General features: G+C 41.0%; 1 protein-coding gene and 1 long non-coding RNA gene across 2 annotated transcripts in view; one reads left to right on the top strand and one right to left on the bottom strand.

Annotated features, from left to right (window-relative positions):
- The window catches only part of PTPRB (protein tyrosine phosphatase receptor type B), a 113,390-nt gene extending 102,256 nt beyond the window's left edge, over positions 1–11,134 (top strand). The window contains exons 30-34 of the mRNA XM_047066242.1: positions 400–522; positions 753–916; positions 2,652–2,787; positions 8,870–8,990; positions 11,112–11,134. Coding sequence (XP_046922198.1) covers positions 400–522; positions 753–916; positions 2,652–2,787; positions 8,870–8,990; positions 11,112–11,134 — 567 coding nt within the window. The remainder of the gene's footprint in view (positions 1–399; positions 523–752; positions 917–2,651; positions 2,788–8,869; positions 8,991–11,111) is intronic.
- Positions 11,135–13,266: 2,132 nt separating this feature from the next.
- LOC124502484 (uncharacterized) lies at positions 13,267–22,592 on the bottom strand. The gene is made up of 3 exons (XR_006959916.1): positions 22,508–22,592; positions 16,208–16,324; positions 13,267–13,528 (listed from the first exon to the last, which is right to left on the bottom strand). It is a non-coding gene; the product is annotated as an uncharacterized LOC124502484 (long non-coding RNA).
- Between the last annotated feature and the right edge of the window lie 5,087 nt (positions 22,593–27,679).

The raw sequence follows: 27,679 nt of genomic DNA, 5'->3' as shown, positions 1-27,679 counted from the left end.
AAACAGGGCCAAGAAGACATTGGCTTCCTCTGCCCACCTAGAACTTTCTTGAGAAAGAACTATTGTAATATGTGGGTTATGGGCCAGTGGAATTGAAATGCAAAGGAAATCAACAGAAAGCTCAAGCCTTGGAACAGTGTGCCTGAAAGGTACGTGAACCCAAAGTCGGGGCTTCGCTCCTTGGATAGTCTCCAAGGAGAGCTCCCTCTAAGTCTCTCCTTCCTTCGCAACTGCAGCCTGGTTTGAGCACTGGCCCTGAGCACACTGATGTAGAGCAGATGGTCAGACGCTCTAGCAGCTGACCCTAGATTCCAGCTCAGGAAGATGTTTTGAGGAGGAAACATCCAGGTTCATAGAGGAGTCACGTTTCCAGACTCACATATCTCTGTCTTCCTCTAGGTAAAGTGTGACCATTACTGGCCAGCAGACCAGGATTCCCTCTACTATGGGGACCTCATCCTGCAGATGCTCTCAGAGTCTGTGCTGCCTGAGTGGACCATCCGGGAATTTAGGATATGCAGCGTATGTTTGTCTGTTTGACTTAACCTAACAGCCCCTATTGGAAAGACACAGGACACCCATGAATCCCCTTTTTGCCGCTTCTTCCCCCATAGTTTCAGCTCATGGGAGTTGCTGAGTGGCATCAGATGTCAGACTTGTATGTTTGCCTTGGGTCCTTCCTTTTTTTTTTTTTTTTTTTTTTGGTGGTGGTGGGGGGTGTCCTTCCTCTTATCATCCTCTCTGCCTTCCAGGAGGAACAGCTCGATGCACACAGACTCATCCGCCACTTTCACTACACAGTGTGGCCAGACCACGGGGTCCCAGAAACCACCCAGTCCCTGATCCAGTTCGTGAGAACCGTCAGGGATTACATCAGCAGAAGCCCCGGTGCCGGGCCCACCGTGGTGCACTGCAGGTACCGACGGGGAGTGGAGCGTGTCTGGGCCAACCGGCCTGCGCAGGCTGAGAGCACATTATTGTGCTCTCTCCTGTCTTCTTTCTCCCTTTCTTCACCTTCCACCTGTCTCTCACCCTCACTCTCCATCCCTTTCTCTCTCCCTCTTGCTCTTTTTGCTGCTGTACAAAATGCAAAGTCCCTATGTGACTTCCAGGCCCGCCATAAGTGGGTCCGTCTCACTTCCCAACACAAATTCCTGGAAACCTCCCTCCCACGCTCTCCACAAACCTGCCTATTCTCGCCTCTTGCCATCCTTACTCTTTGGAATGGCCAAATCTCCCTGCTCCGCTTTTATAAACCCTGAGCACCCTTCCAGATCCCTGCTCCAGACCTCCCTGCAGGTCAAGTAGCACTTGCCATCTGGAGCACCCAGTTTTGCTCTTAAATCTCTGTTCTGTCTTGACTTCTCTTTGCTTTGGACTGCATACCCATATAACCAGCCTAACAAGCAATGCCTCACTCTTCGTCTCTGGGGAGCCTGATGCTTAGCTAATTAATGTTTGCAGCAACACTTTGATAGCCCTGACGGAATGGCACTAAGAAATAAAGAGCAGGGAATTGCTACAGTAAGAGAAATGTCAGATGCCCCCGTTTCCTCGCAGTTAGCCCAGCACCCTAGGAGCCTGGCTTTTATATGTCATTGGAACCCTGATGCTTTTAATGGGAATGTGAAGCACTCAGGAGCTTCCTGCTTTCTGAAGAATGGCTGGCATTTCTGCCAGGACCACTTGAGAACTGTTATTCTTTATCTTACAAATCTGTGCATCAGAAACCTCCAGTTACACAGTCACTTTGGGAAGCAATTCAGCAATCCCTACTGAAGCTAGGGATTCTAGCTTCCCAATGACCCATCAGTTCTGCTTCTAGATATCAACCCGAGAAGTCCCCATGCATGTGCACAAGGAGGCTCACTGCAACACAATGTTTAAAGGAGAATAACTAAAAATGATCTCATTGCCTGTCAGTAGGGAATAGATTAGCAGGGGTTAGATTGGCAGTGGTTTATGAACTCTGTGGAGTAGTTAAAAGAAAGTGGATCTTGGGGTGCCTAGGTGGCTCAGTCAGTCAAGAGTCCGACTCTTGATTTCAGCTCAGATCATGATCTCACAGTTTGTGAGTTAGAGCCCTGAGTCCGGTTCTCTGCTGTCAGTGCAGAGCCTGCTTCAGATCCTCTGTCTCCCTCTCGCTCTGCTCCTCCCCCGCTGGTTCTCTCTCTCTCTCTCTCTCTCAAAAATAATAAATAAGTAAAAACTTAAATAAATAAGAATCAAATTAAAAAAAAAAGAAAGTGGATCTGCATGTAACAACATGGATAAATCTCAGAACACAATACTGAGTAAAAAGAAAGTTGGCAGAAGGATACATAAAACATGTTACCATTTTGGTCAATTTTTGGAACATAAAAAATGAGTATATGGTTCATGGTTTTACATGTATGCAGGAAAAGTATAAAACATCCATGGAAACGCACACTAAGTGTAGAGAAGCATTATCCCTGGTGGGGCGGGGGAGGTAGAGGAAGGAAGGAAAAAGAGATGAAAAGCTGGAACTTTTCTCAGAGGCAAAGAAGGATTCCCATATTCTCTCATAACCTGGAAGGGAAAAGAAAGATGGGCCTAGAGTCTCTGGGGATGCAGTCCTGAAAGGCTAATTTAAGAAAAAAGGCTCAGTCTTCCTTCACTCTCTCTCCTAGTGCCGGTGTGGGTAGGACTGGAACCTTTATCGCATTGGACAGAATCCTCCAGCAATTAGACTCCAAAGACTCTGTGGACATTTATGGAGCGGTGCACGACCTAAGACTTCACAGGGTTCACATGGTCCAGACCGAGGTAAGAGTTACAGGCTGAAGGACACAGATCACCTTCCCTGCCTCTTTCCCCTAAAATGTCCAAGGCTTTAATCTGACAAGGGCAAATGACTGTGACTCATCAGGAAGAGAAAGAGAACTGAATATAGGTGTTCTGTCAGACTCGTCATTGTAAACATATTTCAGTGACCTTGAGGCTGATGTGTGTCCTTTTCTCTACTGCACCGGTTGCCCATCTTCTGTAGGTGGGTGGGAAGCACTGTTTTAAATCAATGCATTGTACGTGGGTGTACATGGGGGAAAGGCCAGGCCAGTCTTGAAGGTTATTTCCAGATAGGCTGGCTAGTGAGTACCAGAACTTCCATTAAGAAAAAAGAAACAGACTGCAGTCTCTTCTCTCCTCCAGCCCACCCCAGCCCACCTCTAAAGACCCCAAAGGACTGCATGCACATTGATTACAAAGGATAAAAGCTTCCATTTGTGCTGTCCTTTGACATTTGTTGGGCATTTTTGAACATGTTATCTCATTAAATTTTCACAAAAAAACAGACAAGAGAAGTGTCATTTCCCATTTCCAGGCTAGAATGAGATTCAGAGGCTAAAGGGCTTTGCACAGCTATGAAGTGGCCGAGCTGGGACTCAAGCCCATTCAAGAGAGTCCCAGGCCCTTAGCCCCACAACCTCAGGGTCAGATCTGTGCTCACACACAGACCAAGCTTGTTATCCCCCCTGCATCATTGCCTTATAAGACTCAAGTTCTCTTACCCTTGTGTTTCCCAAGCAACTCTGCAAAATCCTCTCTTTCTCTCTCTCCCTCTCTCTCTCTCCATATATATATATATATATATATATATATATATATATTCCCATTGTTGGAAAGATACAAAGCCCTACATGCCCCTCTTGCAGTTATAGTACACAGGAAAACTGTGGAGGCAGCCGTGCTCCACAAAACAGGAACATCCTGCAGCAAAGGCTCCCCTTGAGTTTTGTTGAACCCACTATTCCCAACCACCTTGATGGCTGGATTCTTTTCTTGTGCAGCACATATTAATATCCTGCAGATCTCTCATGCTGTAACACATTTGGAAAAATACTAGCATCCTTGCTTCCCATAGGCAGTGGCCACACCTGGGACCCTCTGTCACCACCACTGTCCTGGGCTGGGAGTACTTTCATTGTAACAATTATTACACTATATTTTTAATATTTTATTGTGGAATTTTTTAAATTCATATATCTAGGGAAAATAGCATAGTGAATTTCCATGCATGTGAACTCCAGCTTCTACAATTATCAGCATTCTATGCTCTTTTTTCATCTACATCCCGCATACACTATCCCCCACCCCATAACCTTATTTTTAAAGGAAATCCTACTTATCACACGATTTCATCCTTAAATAAAGTATATGCAGATACTTTACAGATAAGGACTCTTTTTAAAATTGTGACCAGAATACAATTATCACACCTAAAAATTTTAACCATAATCCCTTAATATCATCTAACATCCAGTTAGTGTTCAAATATCCCTAATTATCTCAAAAATTACTTTCCACACTTAGTTTGCATAAGAATCCAAACAGAGTCCACATACTGCCTTTGGTCAAAGTCTCTTTTAAATTTCTTTTAAATCTATAATTACCCTCCCTTGTTTTCCAAGCCATTGATTTGTTAAAGACACCAGCTTAATTTGTTCACAGATTTTTCCCACATTCTGGATTTGACTGCTTTTTCATGCTGGTAATATATTCCTCTCTTCCCTGTAATTTTTGTCAGCAGGTCATTGGATCTAGAGGTTCCATTAAAGTCAGGTTTCTTTTTACCACCCCAATGCTTTACAGGTGGTGCCAAGTACTGCCTGTTGCATCGCATCAGGACACCCTTCCCGTCTGGAGACTCTTTTGATGAAATTGACAATGACCATCCATTATAACATTTCCCATGAGCCTTTCACTTAAACAGTTTTAGCAACTGTTGGCGACCTGAACATAGCTGTCTAGCTCTGTTATTTCATTAAGGCTTGCAGAATTATACCACACTGTATCATAACTGCCATCCTTCATCTTTCTCCATAAGACTACCAGTTCCAAAGACTGTAGGAATTCGTTTTCCTTCTCTCAAAATGCAATTTTTTTCTTTTTTTGCCTGCTAAATGAATGAACTGATATCCTACAAATATGTTGCTAAAAAGTCAGGATCAGTGTTTCATTATTTATTGTCATTTCTACAAACTCAACCCATATTTAATTTATAATCTGGGGATTAAGACTGCTTACTACATTGTAAGTAGTCTTGAGGCGTGTGTGTGTGTGTGTGTGTGTGTGAGAGAGAGAGAGAGAGAGAGAGAGAGAGTGTGTGTGTTCAGGCTCCTTAATTATTGTCAGAGGCTTCTTGGGTCATGTGTCACTTGCATACTCCTGCCCCAAACTCTGGAGATGCACTGTGGCAAAGAGCAACCACTCCTATTGTAAATATCACTGGCAGACTTCCGGGGCAGAGTAAGCCCATGTGCCATAACTCTTCCTCCTTCTTGGACATAACTCCTTCTTTCTCCTCTTCCCTCCTCCTTCTCCTCCTAACTTCTGAGGATTCTATAGCTCTTGTTCCTTAGCTTGCCCTTTCAGTGGTTGGATTCCCCACAGATCTGTCCTCAAGGTGTTGTTCTTCCTTCTCTGGATCTTCATTCCTTGTGATGTCCCATGGCTTGAAGAACCATGTACGAGCTTGTGTTTTCAAGTCTCATTCTCCTTTTCCAGCAATGACCTAAGTACCTGCCTACCATACAGTTCCACCAGAAAGCTTTACAGTCATCTCAAATTTAAAAACTCAAAACTGAACTCATTATTTGTCTTTAAACAAGCAAAGAAAGCGCTCCTCCCCCTCTTGCTCATTTCAGTTTCGGGTGACAGTGTTGCTATCCATCTTGCCTTCCACCTGTTTGCCCAAGCTAGGATTCTGACTTCTTTTCCACAGTTCTCACATTCAAGCAGTCACAGAGTCCTGTCAGTAGCACCTAACATCTTTCTCTTCCTTCTAGTCTCCCACCCAGCTGCCACTGTCCTTGCTCAGCCATTTATCAGCTCTCCTGGTAATCTCCTAGTGTTATCTCCTACCACCAGCCTCTGCCCTAACAGCTCTTTGTCACCACTGCCACCAACACAGTACTTTTGCTAGCTATGTCAGCTCCTGCATAAAAATCTTGGCAAGCTCTCCATTGCTTTCAAATGAAGTGCATTTGTCCTTGTCTACAGGCCTCTTCATAACTGGGCTCTACTTACTTCTCCTGTTTCATACCACAGCATAACCCATTGTTTTAGGGTCTGCCAAAATTCAGGAAGGCTCCCCTTCCTGGGTCAGAATCAACTCTGATTCTTTTGATTATAATGAAATAAACATTATAGTAAGAGAAATTTTCTCTCTCTCTTCTTTTCTTCCCACTGTCAGATGAAATCCCAAACAATATTCAGATAATATCTGTCTTGTTTTAACTCCTTGCCCACAGTGGGCTTTTTCTAGTCTCAGAAGCCCTGGCCTTGGCACTGGTATGGCTCACTCAGTACCAAGAGTGAGTGCAGAGGGGTGTGAACCACAGCTGAGCCAAGGGAAGCAAAGAAGGAAAGGCTTTCAGACCCCTTTTATTACTTTTCTGGGTTCTTGGGGATAGGCAACTTTAATTTTATTTCACCTTATTTGGGATACCAAGGGATTGCAGGTCTTCACAGATTTTAATAAATAGATCAAAGAGCAAGGATTTCTAAACAAAGAGGAATCAAACAGGAGATTTTCAGATGTGTCCCTTCTTCTTTAGCCTGGGGAAATTTGCAGCCTGACTCCCAGAGAGACACTCAGATGAAGCAATAACTTGTTAAAGAACGATAGGTGATAGGCACAGTCTGTTAAACTCATCTGCTTCCCCTAAGGAGGAAATAGTGGGATGTTGTAGGAATAAGCATCTCAGTGCCCATTTGGGGGATTGTCCTTGGGGTTTCCCATGACCCATGCACCCTACATTTTAGCTACCCTAGACTGCTCACAGCTTCTAGAATACATATGTGCACTGTCATATTATTTATGACACTTGGAAGGTCCTACTTATTTGCTCAAATTTTTACCTTTCCCTTAGGTTGATACTTCTCTCCCCCAAAAGTGAACCTGAGGGTTTCTTCTTATGTGTGAAGTGTTACACACAATTCTATCTCACATTTATAACCTTATAGGTATTTGTTCACATATCTGCCCTTCTGCTAAACTGCGAACTCAGGGACCGTGAAAGGCTATTATTCTATAAATACTATCTAGTACTACAACTATTGGTGAAATTGAATGGAATCGAGGCTTCATAAGTTAGCTAGGCAGAGCCAAAAATTATCTTTTAAGATCCAAGGTTCATATATTAAACTGTATTTTTCCATTAAGAATAAAGTGGGAGGCACATTAACAGTCTGAAGGTTTTAGTGGTAATCATTTTCAAAAGGACGTTCCATTGGGAAAAGAATTTATATTTAAGGCAAGGCAAATTAATGAATATTAACTGGTTTCAAAGCCCATAGTGGGTCATTGTTGAAGAATTTATTAGTAAGGCATACCATAGATGTAATAGAATTCATTCACAGCTGAATTTTAAGGTCCCAAAGTAATTTAATATCCCAGTACAGTTGAAAGTATGAATCATGGTTTGGTTGGGAAGAAACAGGAAATGTCAATCTATAATTTGGTAGATTGTCTTAATGATGGCAAAAAGAAACTGCCTATACTAACAATGATTTTCAGGACAGCTCCCTCCTCAAATTTTCAAGATCAACGTGGCATAAAATACTCATAACAAATAAATAGGGTTTCTGAGCATTCTAGCGTCCTCTCCCTCTGAGGAGTTGCTATGTCATTAAGGGAGCCCAAGGCCAAGCACGGAGGTTACACGGACATTTCCTTGCTAGACAGCTCTGTAGGTAGTGAGGAAGGAAGCCCAATGCACATGTTTAGCTGCCTGTGTCTAAGCCTGTGTGTTCAGTGGAGGTTTTGTATGTTTTTAGGGTCACCAAAACACTGACTCTTCTATCTTTGTTTCTATTTCAAAAGTAGTTACCAGAGAGTTGACAGAGGTGAGTCTGTTCTCACCGTGTAAACCTTTGAAGTTCTCTGTCATCAGCCAACATCTTCAAGATTCTTCCTTGTGCCAGCTGAGATGCTGAGAGAACCGAGATAGATAAGACCCTGACCTTGCCGTCAAAACACTGATGGTCCAGTGGGGTCTATTGTATACACCTACCTTCTTTTTCTCACTGTCCTCCCTAAAGAAAGAGAACAAAAGAGTATACAGTGAAGTGATTTTCTCATTGAATAATGCAATGAAATTAGGGGTGCCCGGGTGGCTCAGTCAGTTGAGTGCCCGACTTCAGCTCAGGTCATGATCTCATGGCTCATGAGTTCAAGCCCCACATCAGGCTCACTGCTGTCAGCTGGTCAGCACAGAGACAGCTTCAGGTCCTCTGTCCCCCTCTCTCTGCCCCTCCCTTACTTGTGCTCTCCCAAAATAAATAAAGATTTGAAAAAAAATAATACAGTGAAATTAGAAGTCACTTAAGAAAACTGCTCTAGTGAAAAGAACATGAATATAAGCCCTAGGATCAAATTCTAAAGTCCCATTTCTTGGCCATGTAAGAAGTTACTTAACTTCTCTGAGTCTCCTTTCTTATGGATGCTTATATCTACTTCATGAGGTTGTCAAAATAATCAAATGAAGTAATTTATATAAAATGCAGAGCACAGTGTTTAGCATTCAGTCAACTATTTAATATTTGTAGAGGACCAACTATGTGCCAGACATAATCCCAGGCACTCATAGAATATACTCTATAAATATGCATGCACATAAAAAGAGAATGAATAAACACCACCGTCTCTCCTCATTACCATTATTCTCTTTTTAGTGCTAATAGAAAGCAGTCACTCTTCTATGCACTAGAGACTGTTAGTGAAATGATCAAGAAATTTTTGCTAACCATATAGAATCCCATCACTCTCGATGCTTTATGAGAGTCTCTTGTCTTTCTTTTGCTTCAGAACTTGCCTTCCTCTGACACATTTTCTACTTTTTCATAGTGTCAGTACTTATACCTACATCAGTGCATAAGAGATGTCCTCAGAGCAAGGAAGCTACGGAGTGAACAAGAAAACCCCTTGTTTCCAATCTACGAAAATGTGAATCCCGAGTATCACAGAGGTAGGACCTTACTTCATTAACTTACAAGTTCACCTATCAAGATATGATGCCTCTGGACACCATTAATAACCAAAAGCTCTTCCAAAGTGCACCAGCCCTTTCTCCTTCCACCCAAAGACCCTTAGCGAGTAGCAACAGGGAGGAGAGGCAGAGTGGGGAGGAGACTCCCACCACTGAGCACCAACTGCATGGGGTATCTCTTCCTATCTGGCCTTGGATGCCCTCTCTTAAGGATTCTGCTTAACATTTCTTTTCTAAGCAGTAAGGCTCTTTGCTGGGGAAGATGCTTTGAAATCACAACTGAGGGTTCAGATCAAAAGTCCCTTTGAAGAAGAATTTGGCCATATGTGTCAAAGTCCTTAATATGTTCTCGTCTTGTCACCTAGTACTGAAAAAGTCTTATGCATTACAATTTTTATAGCTAAAAGTTTAAGTGAAAAAAAAACCCAAATGTTTTACAATGGAGAACTAAGTACACCATGGTGCACTTAATAGAATACAATGCAGTCATTAAAAATGATATCTTGGAGGTTATTATAATAACATGGATATTATTATAAATATGTTGAGTTAAAAAAGAAAAGCAGAATGCAAAACAAACAAAAACAACACATGGGAAGTGGGGGAGAAAAGACTGGTAAGAAATATACCACAATAGTAGACAAATTTCTCACAGCAATAAAATACAATTTTTCTTCCGTTTCATGTACATTTTCTAGAATAAGCATGTAACGATTTTTTAAACAAAAATTTTAGTGAAAGAATATATAAACTTTATAAGGCACTGCTTAGGTCAGACACTAATTACTTGATATCATTTAGACCTAATGTATCACAGAGGCTAATTTGAAGTTACACTGTATTAGTTATCTATTACTGCCTAACAAATTACCCTAAAATTTAGCAGTTTATAAATTTTTTTTTTTCTTCTTTCAACGTTTTTTTTTTTTATTTATTTTTGGGACAGAGAGAGAGACAGAGCATGAACGGGGGAGGGGCAGAGAGAGAGGGAGACACAGAATTGGAAACAGGCTCCAGGCTCCGAGCCATCAGCTCAGAGCCTGACGCGGGGCTCGAACTCACGGACCGCGAGATCGTGACCTGGCTGAAGTCAGACGCTTAACCGACTGCGCCACCCAGGCGCCCCTAAAATTTAGCAGTTTAATTCAACATTTATTATCTAACAGTTTCTGTAGATCAGGAATTTGGGAGGAGCTTAGCTGGGTGGTTTTGGCCCAGGGTCATTCATGATGCTGTAGTCAAGTTGGTGGCCAGGGGCTGCAGTCATCTGAAGACTCAACTGGGGTGGAGGATCCATTTCAAGATGGTGCACTCACACGGCTATTGGTATAGGTCTCAGTTCCTTGCCACATGGACCCATGTCCATCTATAAATCAGATCATTCTTTAAGCATTATTTCAGTTATTTCATCTCCATTTCTAACTGATCCTCAATTTTTGTAAGTTCTCTGCACCCCTTGTACCCACCCACCTAGCCACTATGTTAAATAGTTAATAATCTGTGAAGCACAAAAACATGAGAGAGCTGCTATTTAAAGGAGTCCTTTGTCAGTCAGTTAATACTCTTGTATTATAAATAATCACCCCCTAATTTATCTGTATAGTAAATTAAGGTTTTTGCATGTCACATTCTTTAAGAAGCTCTGGGATGGAGGGAGCTCTGGGGGATCTTGGAACTTCCTTTGTCTTATTATGACTTGCTTGAGAGTCTTTTTCAAGAGTTATCTTGGGTGCTCCCGAAAGAGCTAGCTGTGGTATAGTTAGCTTCAGGTGTCTGAAAGTAGAATTCAGGTCCTAGCTCTGGAACTAACTGGTATTGCCAAGCTGTGTAACCCTGAGTTAGTTACTTTACCAGATGTAAACTTAGTTACTTTACATCTGTAAAATCAGAGAGGATGGACTAGAATTACTGGTTTCTTCCAGTTCTAGTAATCTATGGTTCTGAGTGGGATGAGCTGACCCCTCCAGGGATGGTCTCACTTTAAACCATATTGAACGTTAGTCATTTCTGTCAGCCTCATTCATTTGTAATCTTCATAAATGGAACAAACAACTATGATACACCCTGCTGCATCTCTAATTACAATGTCCTTCCTTTCAGACACGGGCTATTCAAGGCATTGAGAATGTATCTGAAGATCTCTTGGATAAAAACTATGCACTGTGTGATTTTTTAAAAAATTTGCTTCATGCCCTACAGAGGTTCCAGCTATTTCTGTTGTCGCTATGTATAATTTATTAATCTGGAGAATTTTAAAGAATTTATGTAATTTAAAGGTAACAGATATTATTGTACATAGTTGTATTTTGTAGTTTCTTCTGTAAATATGTATTTTTTTCATAATGTTTAATATTAAGCTTTATATAATACTATGTTTCCACAGTAAAGTGTTCATGGATTGTTCTCCATAAACTAATTCAACCTGTATAACAGGACTCCTGGTAAAACATGTCTGGAGGGGGTTGCAGAGGCAATCCCATGGGCCATGGTTTTGACCTGTTTTGATATTTACTGGTCAGGATAAAGGACAGGGCTGGAGAAAGCGTGTAAGACACCTGGCTTTGCTGCATTGCTGTTCTAGGAATGTAGAGATCCAAAGATGATCCAAATGCTATTTGGACAAATGTAACAGTTAAAAAAAAAAAAAAAAGAAGAAGAAGAACTGGGGGGAAGCACGAAAGCTGAAGCCGGTGGTTATTGCTAAACTAGTTCATCTCTCCCCTTCCTTCTGCCAGAGGTTCAAGCCAAAGTGGTCAGTTCAGGGGCCGTGTAACTTGCAGAGAAGTCCGGGCTGCAGGATTGAGGGTTCTGATAGAGAACAATCCAAGCAGAAGGGATGAATTCCTTACATCAAGGATGCCTCCTGTACCCCTGACTGGAAACAAAATCAACATGCAAGGTGCCATCTGTAGTGACTGGAGATGATTTCACTGCATTCGGTGTGTGAACATACATACCCATACTGTAATGAGTGTGTTGGTTGATGTACACACAGTCATCCTTGTCTCATTTCTAGTGGGCTGCACTCCTGGAAAAGTCAAAATTATGCCAGTCGTATTTGGTTTTCCCACTAAAAGAAGATTGTTGTGGCAGATTACATTTCTGACCAAAGGACCTGATATTAACATCTTTATAGAAATGTCCACAAACATCATATGCAGTTCATTACAAAAACAAAAATCTGGGGCACCTGGGTGGATCAATTGGTTAATCATCTGACTGTTGATTTCGGCGCATGTCATGATCTCATGGTTTGTGAGTTCAAGCCCCGCGGTGGGTTCTGCACTGACAGCACGGAGCCTACTTGGGATTCTGTCTCTCCACCTCTCTCTCTCTGCCCCCGCCCCTCTCTCTCTCAACATAAATAAATAAACTTAAAACAAAACAACTCAGTGGTGCTTAACGTAAAAACTTCCAAAAGACTTTTTTAGTAAGTCACTGAGGTGAAAATATCAGTAGTCACCGGAAGGTGCATTTAATATGAAAGCCATTACATACCCTACCAAATTTATTTTCAGTATTTGTACCTATTTTGACTATAACAAATATCAGTGAATTAGATAGTAGGCATTGCCCTCCTCAGTGTCCAGTTCTGAGGGTCTTGCCAGGGAAAATGTGAAAGGTATCTGTACTGAATCCTTATGGCTACTTGAGAAATGAGCCAGGATGTTTCCCTTTTTCTCACGTACAGATTTCTCTGTAATAAACCTCAGAATTTGAGATGAAAATTGTTGACCTCACAGCTTCAACTGCAGAAAAAAATACATTTCTTTTCAAAGTATGTATTTTTGCTACATACCATAAAGTCCCATAAATAATATAGTGGGTATAAGTGAAAATCATTAAATATATCCAAAATAGTTATTTGTAGTTACGTACATTTCTACACACGCCAGAAAAATTTCCAGGGCTACTTGAAGTTTATAAAAACAGGGAAAAAGTTTATAAGAATAGATGCAAAGAGTAATAAAAGGATTCCAAGTTTTCAGTCTCATTGTGCTCAATGCCCTTGTGAAATAACAGTGTTGGGTTGTCTCAGGGAACTAGGTGGATCTTCTAGAAATGAAAAGAAACAATATATAGGTAAGGGTGGCAGATGTACCACCAGGAAAAAAATAGAGGTCAGAGATTTATGAGAGGTAGGGTCAACTAGGAATAACTTTCCCTGCATTAAAAAGAAAAAGCAAGAGAAAAACAACAGATTTTTATACTAATGTTGCCTGGCACAAAGTACATTAACACATGGAAAGAGAAATTCATTTTTGGCCTTTCATTCATTCAGAAAAGTTTTAGTAAGTGCCTATATAACCTACGAGGCACTGTCCTAGAAACAACACATTTGTACTCAATAAAGAAAATGCATCACAATAGTAAAGTTAGGGTTGCTGTTACTATTTCCAATGAAGCTTGAAAGAGGGCTCTGGGGAGCCGGTAAAATAAGCAGTCCAAGGCAGTGGCAGCCTCCCACAGATCACACTGGAAAAGGCTAGTGCAGTCTCCATAGCAGACCACTGGATCTAGAAGAGAAAGCAATGAATTACACAAACCAGGAATTAAAACTATAAACAACGGACACATCTGTAACAGTAAATAATGTCCACATACCCTGGCGTGTCTGGGGTGGAATCACAGTTAGGGAAATGGACATGACAAGGGGAAACTGGATGTTCTTTTAGTCTAATCCAGGAAATATTTATTCCTACCCTCCACCTAATTTTAAATCTCCTTGGCAACAAATATTTCGCTATCTTCCCTCCTGCCGCCACCAAAGACTAAATACATTATCTACTTGATCTGTTTATTAAATTTAGGACAGGGTGGGGAAAAAAGGTTTCCTTGACATTCAGCTCAATTGGATGTATTTTAATTTAATCCCATCATGGGTTTTGTCTTGGTAAACACGCCATTTCCTGTTGTGGTGGGCATTCTGTTCGCACCTGTGTGCTACACTTGAATCACCCAATCTTCAAAGGGCTTTTGAGCTATCAAATCTTGAGAGAGTCCCGTCTTGCATCGTAATAATTATTTACTCAAGTTCTTTATAATTAACTCCTTTAATCTCTACTCATTAAATCGATTTCATATTATCATTCTGTTGCTCTCTGGAAAGCAGCCAATTTTTCAGCTCTTGAATCAGACTTTTCAAAGGCTCATCTCCCTGCCTGGGCCTGCACGTATTTGTCCTAATTCACCATCCCTGAACACTTCTGAGTCCCTCTTTCTCACGACTTGTTCCCTTCTCCTTTTTTGAATATGTTTGCTTTCCCAGTTGAATGTGATTTTACTTTCTGTTCATCTTATCTCCTTAAAACCACTGGTATTTCATAGTCTTTTCAGGCTCCACATTATAGAAGAATGACCATGGTTTCACTTTTAAATACTAAAATGGTCGTGGCACACAGACACGTTGGGGACAGTTTTATTTGGAAGGGTCTTTAATTAATTTTGTTATTACCTCTTGGAGGAAAGCCCAAAATGACACGTGAAAATAATATGAAACCACCAAGCAGATGTCCAGCAATACAAAAATAGACCTCACATGTTATTCTTCACACTCTGATTCTCTTGTCTTAGTGTCTCGGGATCAGTTTCTTAAACACTCTCCTCATTTTTTGCAAGAAAACTACTGGCCATCTACTAAATTCCCAATTAGCTTTCTGAGTTTTGAGGTTGGAATCCTGAGGTCAACACTGGCTGGATCTGTATGACTGCAAACAACAGGACCTGGTCCCCAACTCTGGGATGTTCTAGAGTTTTAGTTCACCCATGTGAGCCAGACCGAACCTGACCTGGCATTGAAAAACAATAGAAAATAGGCTGCTTATTTGAGGAAGTAGTTCAAGGACTTTGCAGGTTCCATTTCACTGAGGAAATGAAAGTAATTGATCAGCCAAAACAGAGTGGCAAGAAGGAATGGCTGTTCCTCCCCTACGTGGCTGTGAGCAACCCTCAACCCCACCTCATTCCTGAAGAGCCACAGTGGAAAGGCCATTATCAGCCTACATGCCGTGTTAAGTTTCTGAGTAGTTTTAACCAGAGGTTTCAAGTCATATCAAGTATTCAAAGGAACTTTCATATCAGAGGAAAATCTGTAAACCATGACTACAAAAAGCAAGTGAAATGATGCAAAGAAGGGGAAATATCTGAAAAAAGGGAATCTAACCAGACATCATCGGGAAGAGAAAATGGCACCCTTTCTGTGTGTCCAGACTGTTTTTTCAAAGTGTCATGTTTCTATGAGGATGTATTATCCTTTGGGGGCTCTCTTTGACTTCATTAGCCACATGATTTAGCTGATTAAGCAACTGAATTGATTCATTTAGTTTTGTGAATTGACCAGGTGTTTGACTAAACTGAGCTTGGAATTCAGACACACTACCTAAGATTCTTATAGTGGATGATGCCTTTGAAAGTGGCCATTTTCGTTAAAATGCCGGGTAACATTTGATACAGCCATGATAATAGCAAAAATCTGTTCAGTTCTAAAAATGCTTCTAGCAATGGAAATATTTCTGACTAAAAGAATACTCTTGACTTGTAGGGAGGTTCCCTAGGAATAAATGTATGCAATGAAAATAAGGCATTTTATTTTTTTAAAGGTTATGTATACAGATACATTCATGAAATAAGGAAATTGTTAGTGGATGCTCTTAATAGAGGTTTATGTAATGAAAACAAAGGAATCTATTAACAGTTTCACCAAAGATTATTTTTATAGTCTCTATGCCAATGATCTTATATAAGTTACCAAAATAAGTTTTTAAAACTGAACAATGTCACACAGGTGTAACGTCCCCCTTCTAGAATCATCACAAGAAACGTTAGTTATGGCTGTTTTCTGCCTTAAGTAATTTCTTTTAGGAAATACCATCTTCACCCTAACAGCAAGCTTTCTGTTAACGTTTGAGATGTTGTATTTTAATAGCTGAGTGAGCAGATAAGTATCCCAACAGGAACGTATGCGATTGTGGCTTTAAGAGTTTGTAGTAACAGTTGGACAGAGTTTCATCTGCAAGCCAGTGGGAAAGTCTGCAGAGGCCTTGGTGAAATCTCCTACTGTCCACCACACTGACAACCGGGTGCACCAATGTGCTTCCCTGAAGAGTCCCTGATCGCTGATCTTCCATGTGGGACTCAGGCTTATATAAATTCTACAAAGACAAGAATCAGGTCTTTAATTTCTTCTCTCTTCCTACCTTGTAGAAATTATGTCTTGAGTGGAAACTGCTCCTGGCCCCACACTTTGGGCGTTAGTGTCTAATAACACTATTGTCCATGGAGGTTCATCTGGCTGTTCCTTGATTGACGTGCACCTTACAGAAACAATGTAAATAAATTCAGCAACTGAAAATATTATGTTCTGTCAAAGAGCACTTTTATGTTTTTAATATGATGTACTCTTTCTCTGCAAATATGGTTATTTAAAATGGCAGTAGATTTGATTGTATTTTTTCATATTATTGCACCTCCCCACAATAGTGTGTTTCTAACCAACTCTATTTGAACAAAGAGCTTCATTAGTCTTCCTATTTAAATTATGTATTTGCTTGATATATTTTCACATTTGCGACTGGTCAAAAACATCTACCTAGTACCTTACACACTTTCTCACTAGTACCAGAATAAAACTGCTGTTTGTTGAAGCAAAGAGTCCTGTCTTCTCTTCACCTATTTCTCATTTGTCAATTTCTGTCATCCTTCTGCTCAAGAGAAAGGTCATGTGTGACTGCTTTTAAATGAGAAAAATCTTCCAGGCCATTATCATAAGAGCATGGTTGTCCTCTCCTTTATTCCTGTGAGTGCTGAGTTGGTTACCTAGGTTATCACGTACATTACAAGAGACTCTCTAGTTGACTGTCTCCAACTAAATTCTTGTTTTCAGTTCTGTAGTTCATTAGTAACCAAAATGTCATCTCTGACCAGCAGTGTTGGCGTATTCTCAGAGGCCCTGCCCCAGCTGGATCACCGTGAGCCCTTCAGACACACTTCACACATTAGCAGGCAGTGTGACATTTGGTAAAGGGCTGCTGTGCCTATTTCCAGAATTATTATTTTGCCCTTTGCCTTTTCCTATTTCAGCTGAAAGATCAGTGTCCTTCACAAATCCAGTATTTCATTTTTCTACAACTCACAGAAATCCTTATTTTTTTAAAATGTGCAAGAATACATTTACATATAAAACCATTAATTCAAAGCAACAGTTTCTGGATTCAAATAATCAAATTAATAAAATAACTTGACTTAGGAGGCTGGATTTTTTCCCCCTAAAGTAGCTGTTTGCTTGATGGAATTTGCTCTTAAAGAATTTGAACTAAGCCCTGAGTAATTTTGTTGTTATGTCTTCCACAATCATAAAATGTTAGAGCTAGAAAATCCCTTAGGGATGGACAAGGAAGGAAACCAGGGGCCAAATTTAAAAGTGATACAGCAAAGGGCGCCTGGGTGGCTCAGTCGGTTAAGTGTCTGACTTTGGCTCAGGTCATGGTCTCATGGTTCATGGGTTTGAGCCCCGCGTTGGGCTCTCTGCTGTCAGCACAGAGCCTGCTTGGTATTCTCGGTCCCCCCACCCCCACCACACACCCCTGTCTTTCTCTGCCCCTCCCTAGCTTGCTCTCTCTCTCTCTCTCAAAAATAAATATTTTTTAAAAAAACATTAAAAGTGATACAGCAAAACAGGACAGTACTAGAATTGAAGCTTGTCTTCCTCCAACACTCAGGGGAGGACCTGTTTACATGTAAATATACACAAACAGGAAATCTCAGTTTCCAGCCACCTTCGTCACTGAGATAGAAACTTCAATGGAACTGTCAACATTTTGGCTGATTATTCCTCTTATTTTTATATCTTGTATGTCTGAAGACATCCATTTGTTAAAACACATCTCAGACTGTATTTTAGAGTCATGCCTTAGCAAAGCCATCACAATCTTAAGTTGAGATATTGAATAGAAAAAGAGAAGACATGATTTTCCAACATAATACTATTATAAAACATTATTGAAACTAATTCAAACCACCTAAAACCAGAAGAGGTACGACAGCTAGATTTTGAAAGAATTGGCAAGGTTTCGACGTTGCCAATAAAAGAAGCTTTCATAATAGAAGGATGAAAATTAACCAGTAAAATTCAAGTTTGAGTAATAAAGAAAACCATGCAGGGATGGTTCTGTATAGGAGGTAACATTCACCTTTTTACCAAAGGAGGTAATCAATCCCAAAGGCTGTGATTACTATCTCCCCAACCCAGTATCCCCAAAAGGAAACTTGTACTATTCAGAATTTGTTGATCTGAGTAAAGCTTGCCCCCTTTTTTTCAGAGGTTTACTACAATGATGCAAGAAACTTTGTGTAAATTATCTTAATATTAAACTACTTTTCTCTTTGCTCTCAGAGTTCTTGACGCCAGGAAGAAATGTGGCATTTTAGTCTTTAAGAAAGAGCTAGCAATATAATATGTTTCTTGTCTCTGCTATCCTGCTGCAAGCCGTCGGTGGCCAAGAAGATTCTGTGTCTTAGGGCTTGCCAAAGAGCTAAGGTAAGAAATAACAATAACAGAAACCAAAACCAAAAAGCTGACAATACAGCTACAAAAACAAAAGGCATTAAAAGTAGAGAAAAGTTCAGAAGCCAGGGAACATTCCCAAATCTAACCTCACCAAACAATATCATTTGTAAGACATATAAATTAAATTTTTAAGCCATATTTTATTCCTAAAGAACTTTCCAATGATCCCTGGCTCAGTCTTCACCCAAGCAGATGTTCCTTCCCCCCTCACATCAGATGTTTGGAGAAGGAAACAACTGTCTACCTTCAAAGAATAACACATTAGCAATAAATAAAGGCAAAAGAGGACAGAAGAGAAATAAAATGAATGATCTGCTTTGGTGGAAAACTGTGGGCATAAGTCAACAAGGAAGTAAAATCAAAGGTGAGAGAATCTAGAAGAGATGTTGGGAGTCTTAGACCGTTGTAACAGCAGAGGATTTTCTAATTTAACCTAAGAGGAAGACATTCCAAGTACTATTTAAAGTGCAACACAACAAAACTAAAAGGCAACTGACAGAATAGGAAAAGATATTTGCAAATGACATATTGGATAAAGAGTTAGTATCCAAAATCTATAAAGAATTTATCAAACTCAACACCTAAAAATAATAACAAATAATCCAGTGAAAAAATGGGCAGAAGACATGAATAGACACTTTTTCAAAGAAGGCATCCAGATGGCTAACAGACACATGAAAAGATGCTCAGCATCACTCATCATCAGGCAAATACAAATCAAAACCACAATGAGATACCACCTCACACCTGTCAGAATGGCTAAAATTAACAATTCAGGCAACAACAGATGTTAGTGAGGATACAGAGAAAGGGGAACACTTTTGCACTGCTGGTGGGAATGCAAACTGGTGCAGCCACTCTGTAGAATAGTAGGGAGGTTCGTCAAAAAATTAAAAATAGAGCTACCCTATGACCCAGCAATTGCACAACGAGGTATTTATCCAAAGGATACAGGAGTGCTGATTCGAAGGGGCATATGCACCCCAATGTTTATAGCAGCACTATTAACAATAGCCAAAGTATGGAAAGAGCCCAAATGTCCGTCGATGGATGAAAGGATAAAGATGTGGTATACTACTCGTCGATCAAAAAGAATGAAATCTTGGGGCACCTAAGTGGCTCAATCAGGTAAGTGTCCAACTTCGGCTCAGGTCATGATCTCACAGCTTGTGGGTTCGAGCCCGGCGTCGGGCTCTGTGCTGACAGCATGGAGCCTGGAACCTGCTTCAGATTCTGTGTCTCCGTCTCCCTCTCTGCCCCTCCCCTGCTCACACTCTCTCTCTCTCTCTCAAAAATAAACATTTAAAAAAAGAAAAAAGATAAAAGAATGAAATCTTGCCATTTGCAACACCATGGATGGAACTAGAATGTATTATGTTAAGTGAAAGAAGTCAGTCAGAGAAAGATAAATATCCTATCATTTTACTCATATGTGGAACTTAAGAAACAAAACAGATAAACATAGGGGAAGGGAAGGAAAAATAGGATAAAAACAGAGAGGGAGGCAAACCATAAGATATTCTTAAGTACATAGATGAAACCGAGGGTTGCCGGAGAGGAGACAAGTAGGGTATGGGCTAAATGGGTGATGGGCATTAAGGATAGCACTTGTTGGGATGAGCACTGGGTGTTATAAGTAAGTGATGAATCACTAAATTCTACTCCTGAAACCATTATTATACTTTATGTTAACTAGCTTGGATTTAAATAAAATTTAAAAAATAAAAAATAAATTTAAAAAATTTAAGATAAAATAAAGCGTAACAGAAGGGGACTACATGTTTAATCGCTAGGATAGTCACTCAAGGTTGTGACATTAAGGCTATTATCTTACTGAGTACCTTCACCTGCCATATACTATAGATAAGTCAATGTTCCCACTTCAGAGATAAGGAAGTAGAGGCACTGAGAGGACCAAGTCATTGCTCAAAATTAAGCAGAAGCACAGGAACAATAGCTAAGGCATATTATCAGTAAGTCTATGCTAAATGCCATACACATATATAATTTATATCTAATTTAACTCTTTGCACACCCTAGCTACTAGACTTATATTGGAGACAAGGAATCTGGAGTTTAAAGAGACAAGGTAATTTGTCCAAGGCCACGCAGTGCCAAAGCTGTGTCCAGTTTGAATCCTTCTGGCTTCAAAATGTGATCTCTTAATCTCTATGCCAGTTTATCTCCAAGTTTGCTACCCAGACCAGCTGCAACACATCACCTGAGACCTTGTTAGAAATGCAAACTCTCAGACTCCTATCCCCCAGGCTTATTGAATCTGAAACTCTCGGGGTGGGGCCAACGTGTGTTTGAACAAGTCCCTGGGTTATGCAGAAGCGCACTGTTCTGCATGGGGCAGCCTCGCTGTTTTGCAGTTTCTCATCAATCAGATCTAGCTCTTTGAGAAGAAACTCTATCAGACCCTGTGTGACAAAGAGGAATAGTAATGAGTAATATTTTTTGAGCCTTAACACATAATAAGCACCTAACAAATGTTAGCAACTCTTACTATTATGTGCCAAGTAGTATTCCGAACTCCCTTACCTGCATTATCTCAATCACTTCTAAACTAAATAAGGGAGGGACTACAACTTTTTCCATTCCACACATGAAGCAACTGAGGCACGAAGAAAGTATCTTGCCCTAGGTCACAGAGCTAGCAAATGTCAGAGCCTTATTTCAACCATGGACAGAGTAAATTCTGAAGCCTGTACTCTCAACCATTTTCTCCTGTATCAGGGGTTGAAGAAAAGGTTGACTAAGCTCCATGGCTTATATTAAATTCAGTGTGGGGCCTCCAACTTTCAATTCAGTTTTGCAGACTCACATATATGCTACAAATCACTTCCCTCCACCCTTACCCTATTGACTCTTGCTAAAAGGCCCATTAATCCATTAGCCCTGATATTGATGTCTCTCCCAGCATTTTAGACTAAATGTGATAGCACAGTCACCTATTCGAAATTCAAACACGTCTATTCCCTCTATGGCCTCAGAACATGCTGCTAAACAATTCTTCAGGTTACAGGACATTCCTAGCTCAAAGCACCAATAATTGTCCCATGCGGAACCGGCATGTGAACTCAGAATGAGAGCCATAAAGAAAGAGAAGTAACCACAAAGAGGAATCCATAAATAAGGCAGAAGACACAGGGACCAAAAGATAGCTCTCAACTCACAGGGATGCTAACAACTAGAGGCTGTAAAGGCCAGGCCACAGGGACTGCTGAGCTGTCTGGGGAGAGCAGAGAAAACAGGAACACTGTTCACAGCCAGCAAGACAAAGAAAGCAAGCATTACCTAGGCCCTGAAGAGTGAGACAGAATGAAGGACAGGAAGGTCCTCAAATGTGCTGCTGCTACCATGTCCCCCAAACCCAGCCACGGGCAAGAAAGGTGTGATAAAATGCTCATTCGTCACTTCCATTTGGGCAAAGGTCACACGGATACACTGGTCAGGGGTCCAGCAGGAAACAGGTGGCGTACTTAGAAGGGAATGAGCAGAGCTCAACAAAGGGATCATTAACCAAGAAGTAGGCAGTCTTCCTGGCTCCTTTGGGATTTCCCTGGACCAGTCTCCCCCAGCAGCTTCCCGGGGCCTCAGCACCCAAGGCTGTGCACACACTTTGCTGGGCAGCATGACACCGAGGACTGGAGGTAGAGTAATAGCGTCTAGATTCATGTAAAAGCTATGCGACTTTATTAAGTCTGAAGGACCCGTTGTCTTTTCCACCTGCACTCCTGGACAGGAAGTCATCAGTCCCTCTAAGTGTTCTTATTTCTACTAACTTAGAGAGCCAGCCCTTCTCTACATCACTGTCCTGCCGGAGTTCAGGTCTCATCTCAGCCAAGCCCAGAAGTTCTCCGTGTGGTCTCTGTGCTTCTGTCTGGCACTCCAGTCCTCCCTCCACATTGCCTCCAGAGTGACTTACCTAAAATCCATGACCATGGACCATCTGAAATTGACCAGTGACTCCCCACCATCCACGACACGCAGCCCAGGCTCCTCAGGGACTATAGAAGGCCTTCCTTGACTTGGCCTGTGCCTTCCTCTCTGGCTTTAGTAGTAGCCACTCCTCTCCTTGCAACTTTATGCTTTGCAGACTCAAGCTCCTTGTGGTTTCTAGAGTGCATACTGCTGTTCGGTGCATTTTTGCTCTTGTATATTCCGCTCTCCCCGCTAAAATGGTTACCACCAATTCTCTGACACCCAGGGTATATCACAGAGGAGGCAGGAAGGTCATTAACCTAGGCCTCATCCTCACAAAAGGTTGCAGATATAGCCCTTTAATTTTTTATATTAAATATAATTTATTGTCAAATTGGCTTCCATACAATACCCAGTGTTCATCCCAACAGGTGCCCTCCTCAGTGCCCATCACCCACTTTCCCCTCTTCCCCACCCCCCATCAACCCTCAGTTTGTTCTCAGTATTTAAGAGTCTCTTATGGTTTGCCTCCCTCCCTCTCTGTAACTTTTTCCCCCTCCCCCTGCCCCATGGTTCTCTGTTAAGTTTCTCAGGATCCATATATGAGTGAAAACATATGGCATCTGTCTTTCTCTGTCTGACTTATTTCACTTATCATAATACTCTCCAGTTCCATCCACGTTGATGCAAGCGGCCAGATTTCATTCTTTCTCATTGCCAAGAGGTATTCCATTGTATATATAAACCACATCTTCTTTATGCATTCGTCAGTTGATGGACATTTAGGTGCTTTCCATAATTTGGTTATTGTTGAAAGTGCTGCTATAAGTATTGGGATACAAGTGCCCCTATGCATCAGTACTCTTGTATCCCTGGGTAAATTCCTAGCAGTATACAGCCCTTTAATTTAACTACCAAAGTTAAATGTAGAGTCTCAGAGATGCAGACAGGAATGAGATGTGAAGACATGTTTCATATAACTTTAAATTCAGGCCCATTATTAGATCAGTCTACCTATATAACACATTATAAAGAAATTTTTTTAATAAATATTTTTATTATTTTGTGAATTAAACAATTTTTATAATTTTCTTTAGACATTTTTAAAAATTTAAAGTTCATTTTTTGGGGCATCTGGGTGGCTCAGTCAGTCAAGCATCCAACTTCAGCTCAGGTCATGGGTTTGAGCCCCACGTTGAGCTCCACATTGACAGTGTGGAGCCTGCTTGGGATTCTCTTTCTGTCTCGGTCTGCCCCTCCCTGACTCGTGCTTTCTCTCTGTCTCTCTCAAAACTAAATACATAAACTTAAAAAAAAAGCTTTTTACTATTCCAGAAACCTCAAAAAATGGTCACAATCCTCTCTTGACCTCTGAGACTGTTGCTGACCCATTCTCTAACTTGTCTGGTTTTTTAAAATTATTTTTTAATGTTTATTTATTTTTGAGAGAGAGAGAGAGCAAGCAGGAGAGGGGCAGAGAGAGAGGGAAACACGGAATGTGAAACAGGCTCCAGGCTCTGAGCTGTCAGCACAGAGCCCCACACAGGATACGAACTCACAAACTGTGAGATCATGACTTGAGCTGAAGTTGGACCTTAACCAACTGAGCCACCCAGATGCCGCTAACTTATCCCTAAACTCCCCCTCTTTCCCATATTGCTTCTGTATCTCTAGAGACATTTTTCACTGTCCATTGCACATTATGTGGAAATTATTTGTTCTGTTTTCCCTATTAGACTATGAGTTGCTTCAGATCAGATGCTCCTAGGCACCAAGCAAACAAATTTGAGACAGATTCCAGATATTATGGTAATAATAATACAGTAATATGTAATACTAATATACACACTTCAACAAAGTGCCCAGCATCATTCATTGGATTCTAACCATTTTGATAGACTCAATTCTCCCAGAAACCCTATGAGATGAGAAAATGAGATCCAAGAGTCACAGCCAAGAAATGGCAGAGCCATGATTCAAACCCAGACTATCCAGCTTCAGAGAAAGTGCACTCAATCACTCCGCCAATGGTTTTCAAACTTCGGTGTGCATCAGATATGGGGCTTGAACCCAAGAACTGTGAGATCATGACCTGAGCCAAAATCAAGAGTTGGTCACTCAACTGACTGAGACACCCAGGCATCCCTACTTCAACCACTTTTGACTTGCTGGAATGTGACTACATCATGGTCTATAATGAAAATCTGGGATAAATTTTCCCCAAATGTTCTAGATCCCCACACAGCAAGCTCCCCTGAGGTTTCACTGTAGACACACTGCTTTGTGGAACTGAATTCTCATAATTCTCTGAAAAGTGATGCCATTTTCTGGAGCTGATTATGCAAGAAGCCTATCCTCTCTGGGTTAAGAGAAAATTTTATTTTATTAAAAATATCCTTAAGTTTATTTATTTATTTTGAGAGAGAGAGAGAGAGAGGCAGGGATTGGCAGAGAGAGAGGGAAAGAGAGAGAATCCCAAGCAGGCTCTGCACTGTTAGCACAGAGCCAGATGCAGGGCTAGAACTCACGAACCATGGGATCATGACCTGAGCCGAAACCAAGAGGCAGATGCTTAACCAGGTGCCCCTTAAGGGGGCATTTTAGAGCTTATGTTTTCCTAGCAGTTTTGGGATGCTTGAATCTCCTCTGCAACATCCTTGTCCTCACTAGGTTATTGATGATTATCAGGAAACTCGATTCCACATTTAGGCAGCTCTGGTAGAAAGCATTTCCTTTTACTCAATTAAATATGCTCCGCCCACACCGTCCATCCATTAGTTCATTCAAAATACCTCCCATCCTTTGCATTGTGTTATGTGTTGAATTGTACCCCCGCCCCCAATTCATATGTTGAAATCCTAGCCTCCAGCACCTCAGAATTTGACCTTATTTAGGAATTGGGTTGTTGCGGATATAATTAGTTAACATGAGGTCACACTGGAGTACCATGGCCCCTAATCCAATATGACTAGTGTCCTTATAAAAAGGGGTAATTTGGACAGACACACTAATTGGGAGAATGCCATATGAACATAAAGGCAGAGAACAGGGTGATCCTTCTACAAGCCAAGGAGCATTAAAGATGGCTAGCAAACCTCCAAAACCTAGGGGAGAGGCATGGAATAGGTTCTTCCTCACCGTCCTCAAAAGGAACCAATCCTGCCAGTGCCTTGATCTCAGACTTCTAGCCTTCATGACTGTGCAGCACTTAATTCTGTTGTGTGAGCCACCCAGTTTGTGGTACTATGTTATGGCAGCCCAGCAAACGAATACAGATTGTTACTAAAGATAATAATAATGAGGGGTGCTAATATTTATTAAGTCTTTACTCTGTCCAAGAACTCTTCCGCAGTGCAATGGTATAAGGTAGGTACTTTTTTAAATCCTCAAATGGTATAAAGAATAATCGGCCCTGAAAAATGTCTACATCCTAACCCCTGGAGTCTGTGAATAGAAATAGAATAGACTGAATGGCAAAGGGGAATCAAGGTTGCAGATTTAATTAAGGCTGCTAATCAGCAGGCTCTGAGATACAGAGATTATCCTGGATTATTTGAGTGGGCCCAAATATGATCCTAAGAGTTCTTATAAATTGAAGAGGAAAATGAAAAGAAAACCAGAGAGACAGCAGTGTAGGAAGGGCTTGGCCCAACATTTCTGCTTTTGAACCTGGAATGCAGGTGGCCTGTAGAGGGTAGAAAAGGAGAGGAAATGGATTCTTTCCTAGAGCCTCCAGAAAGAATGTAGCCCTGTTGATATCTTGATTTTAGCCCAGTGAGACTCATTTTGAAGTCTGACCTCCAGACTGTAAGATAATAAATTTAAATTGGTTTAAGCCACTATATTCATGATAGTTTGTTACAAGAACAGTGGGAAATGAATAAAATTTATTTTAATGTTTATTTTTGAGAGGGAGAGAGAGAGAGACTATGAGACGGGAAGGGGCAAAGAGAGAGGTGGACAGAGGATCCAAAGCAGGCTCTGTGCTAAAAGCAGTGAGCCAGATATGGGGCTCAGACTCACGAACCGTGAGATCATGACCTGAGCCGAAGTCAGACACTTAACTGACTGAGCATCTAGACACCTCCAGTGGGAAACAAATATACCCCCATTTTCCAGATAAGGGATCCAAGGTCTAGAGAGTTTATATAATTTGTCCAAGGTCATACAAGTAGTACATGATGAAGCCAAAATTGGAACTCAAGTCTCTATAATATAGAGCCTCTATTGCTACTAACCGTAATAATTTGTAAAACAAGTTCTAGTCCCTCTTCTACATGACAGTGATTCACATATTTGTAAGTAGATATCATGTCCTATAGTTTTGCCTGGTAAAAGCAGTTTCATTAGCCAATCCTCAGGTGACAGTTTCAAGTCCTCTAACCATCTTGGAAAATATGGCAGCCAAGTTGAACACAGTGCTACTAATGCTCCCACACCACCTTTGTGCATTTCAATCCACCTTTGCCAAAATGGGATTTATAAAGCACAAAATTTAAGCAATACTTTTTTGCGTTTTTAAAAACATGAAGTGATAGTTTTTCTTATATTGACAAATTGGCTGTGAACCTAATGTTCCTTCAAAATGAGTCATTTGAATTGGAACATTAATTTATGAGCAGCCGGGTCCACGTTAGTCTGAGAAAAGTGCCACTGCTCTGGCCTTGCACAGATCATCTCTAAAAAGTCCCTACACTTGGCTGTAGTAGTAATAGCTCAGGCTTCCTTCTTGCCTTCCCACCCCAGCTCTCAGATCCTGGAGGTGATCATGCCCCTTTGGAAAAGTGTGCAGTGTGACAGGTACCTGGCCAGCCTTGCCCTGCCTGGAGAGAGAAACCGTTGCCCTAAACTGAGATTTAATGGGATCACATGCTTTGTTTTGGAGACAGGGTCTTCAAAGTAAGCTGGGCAGGAGGTTACATCTTCAGGTGTGAAATAACCACATGGCCCACAAGAACTACAGATCCATCATAATTAGGGAAGCAGAAGTGAAAGTATACACTCAGCTCTCACAGCGTTTTGGTCCTGGCCAATGAGAGCCAAATGTTAACTCTTCTGGACCGGTTGTCAAACACAGCCATTATTGCAAAGTAAATTATATAAACTTACAACTTCATCGATTATATTTTGAAAAAGGCATTCAATACCCAGCACTCATCACTTCCTAATTATTTCC

Source organism: Lynx rufus, unplaced genomic scaffold, assembly GCF_022079265.1.
Source record: "Lynx rufus isolate CCGP_SWC_20201006 ecotype Redwood Valley unplaced genomic scaffold, mLynRuf1.p SCAF_7, whole genome shotgun sequence".
In the NCBI taxonomy this organism is placed as follows: Eukaryota; Metazoa; Chordata; class Mammalia; order Carnivora; family Felidae; genus Lynx; species Lynx rufus.
This window is presented reverse-complemented; position numbering and strand designations above follow the sequence as displayed.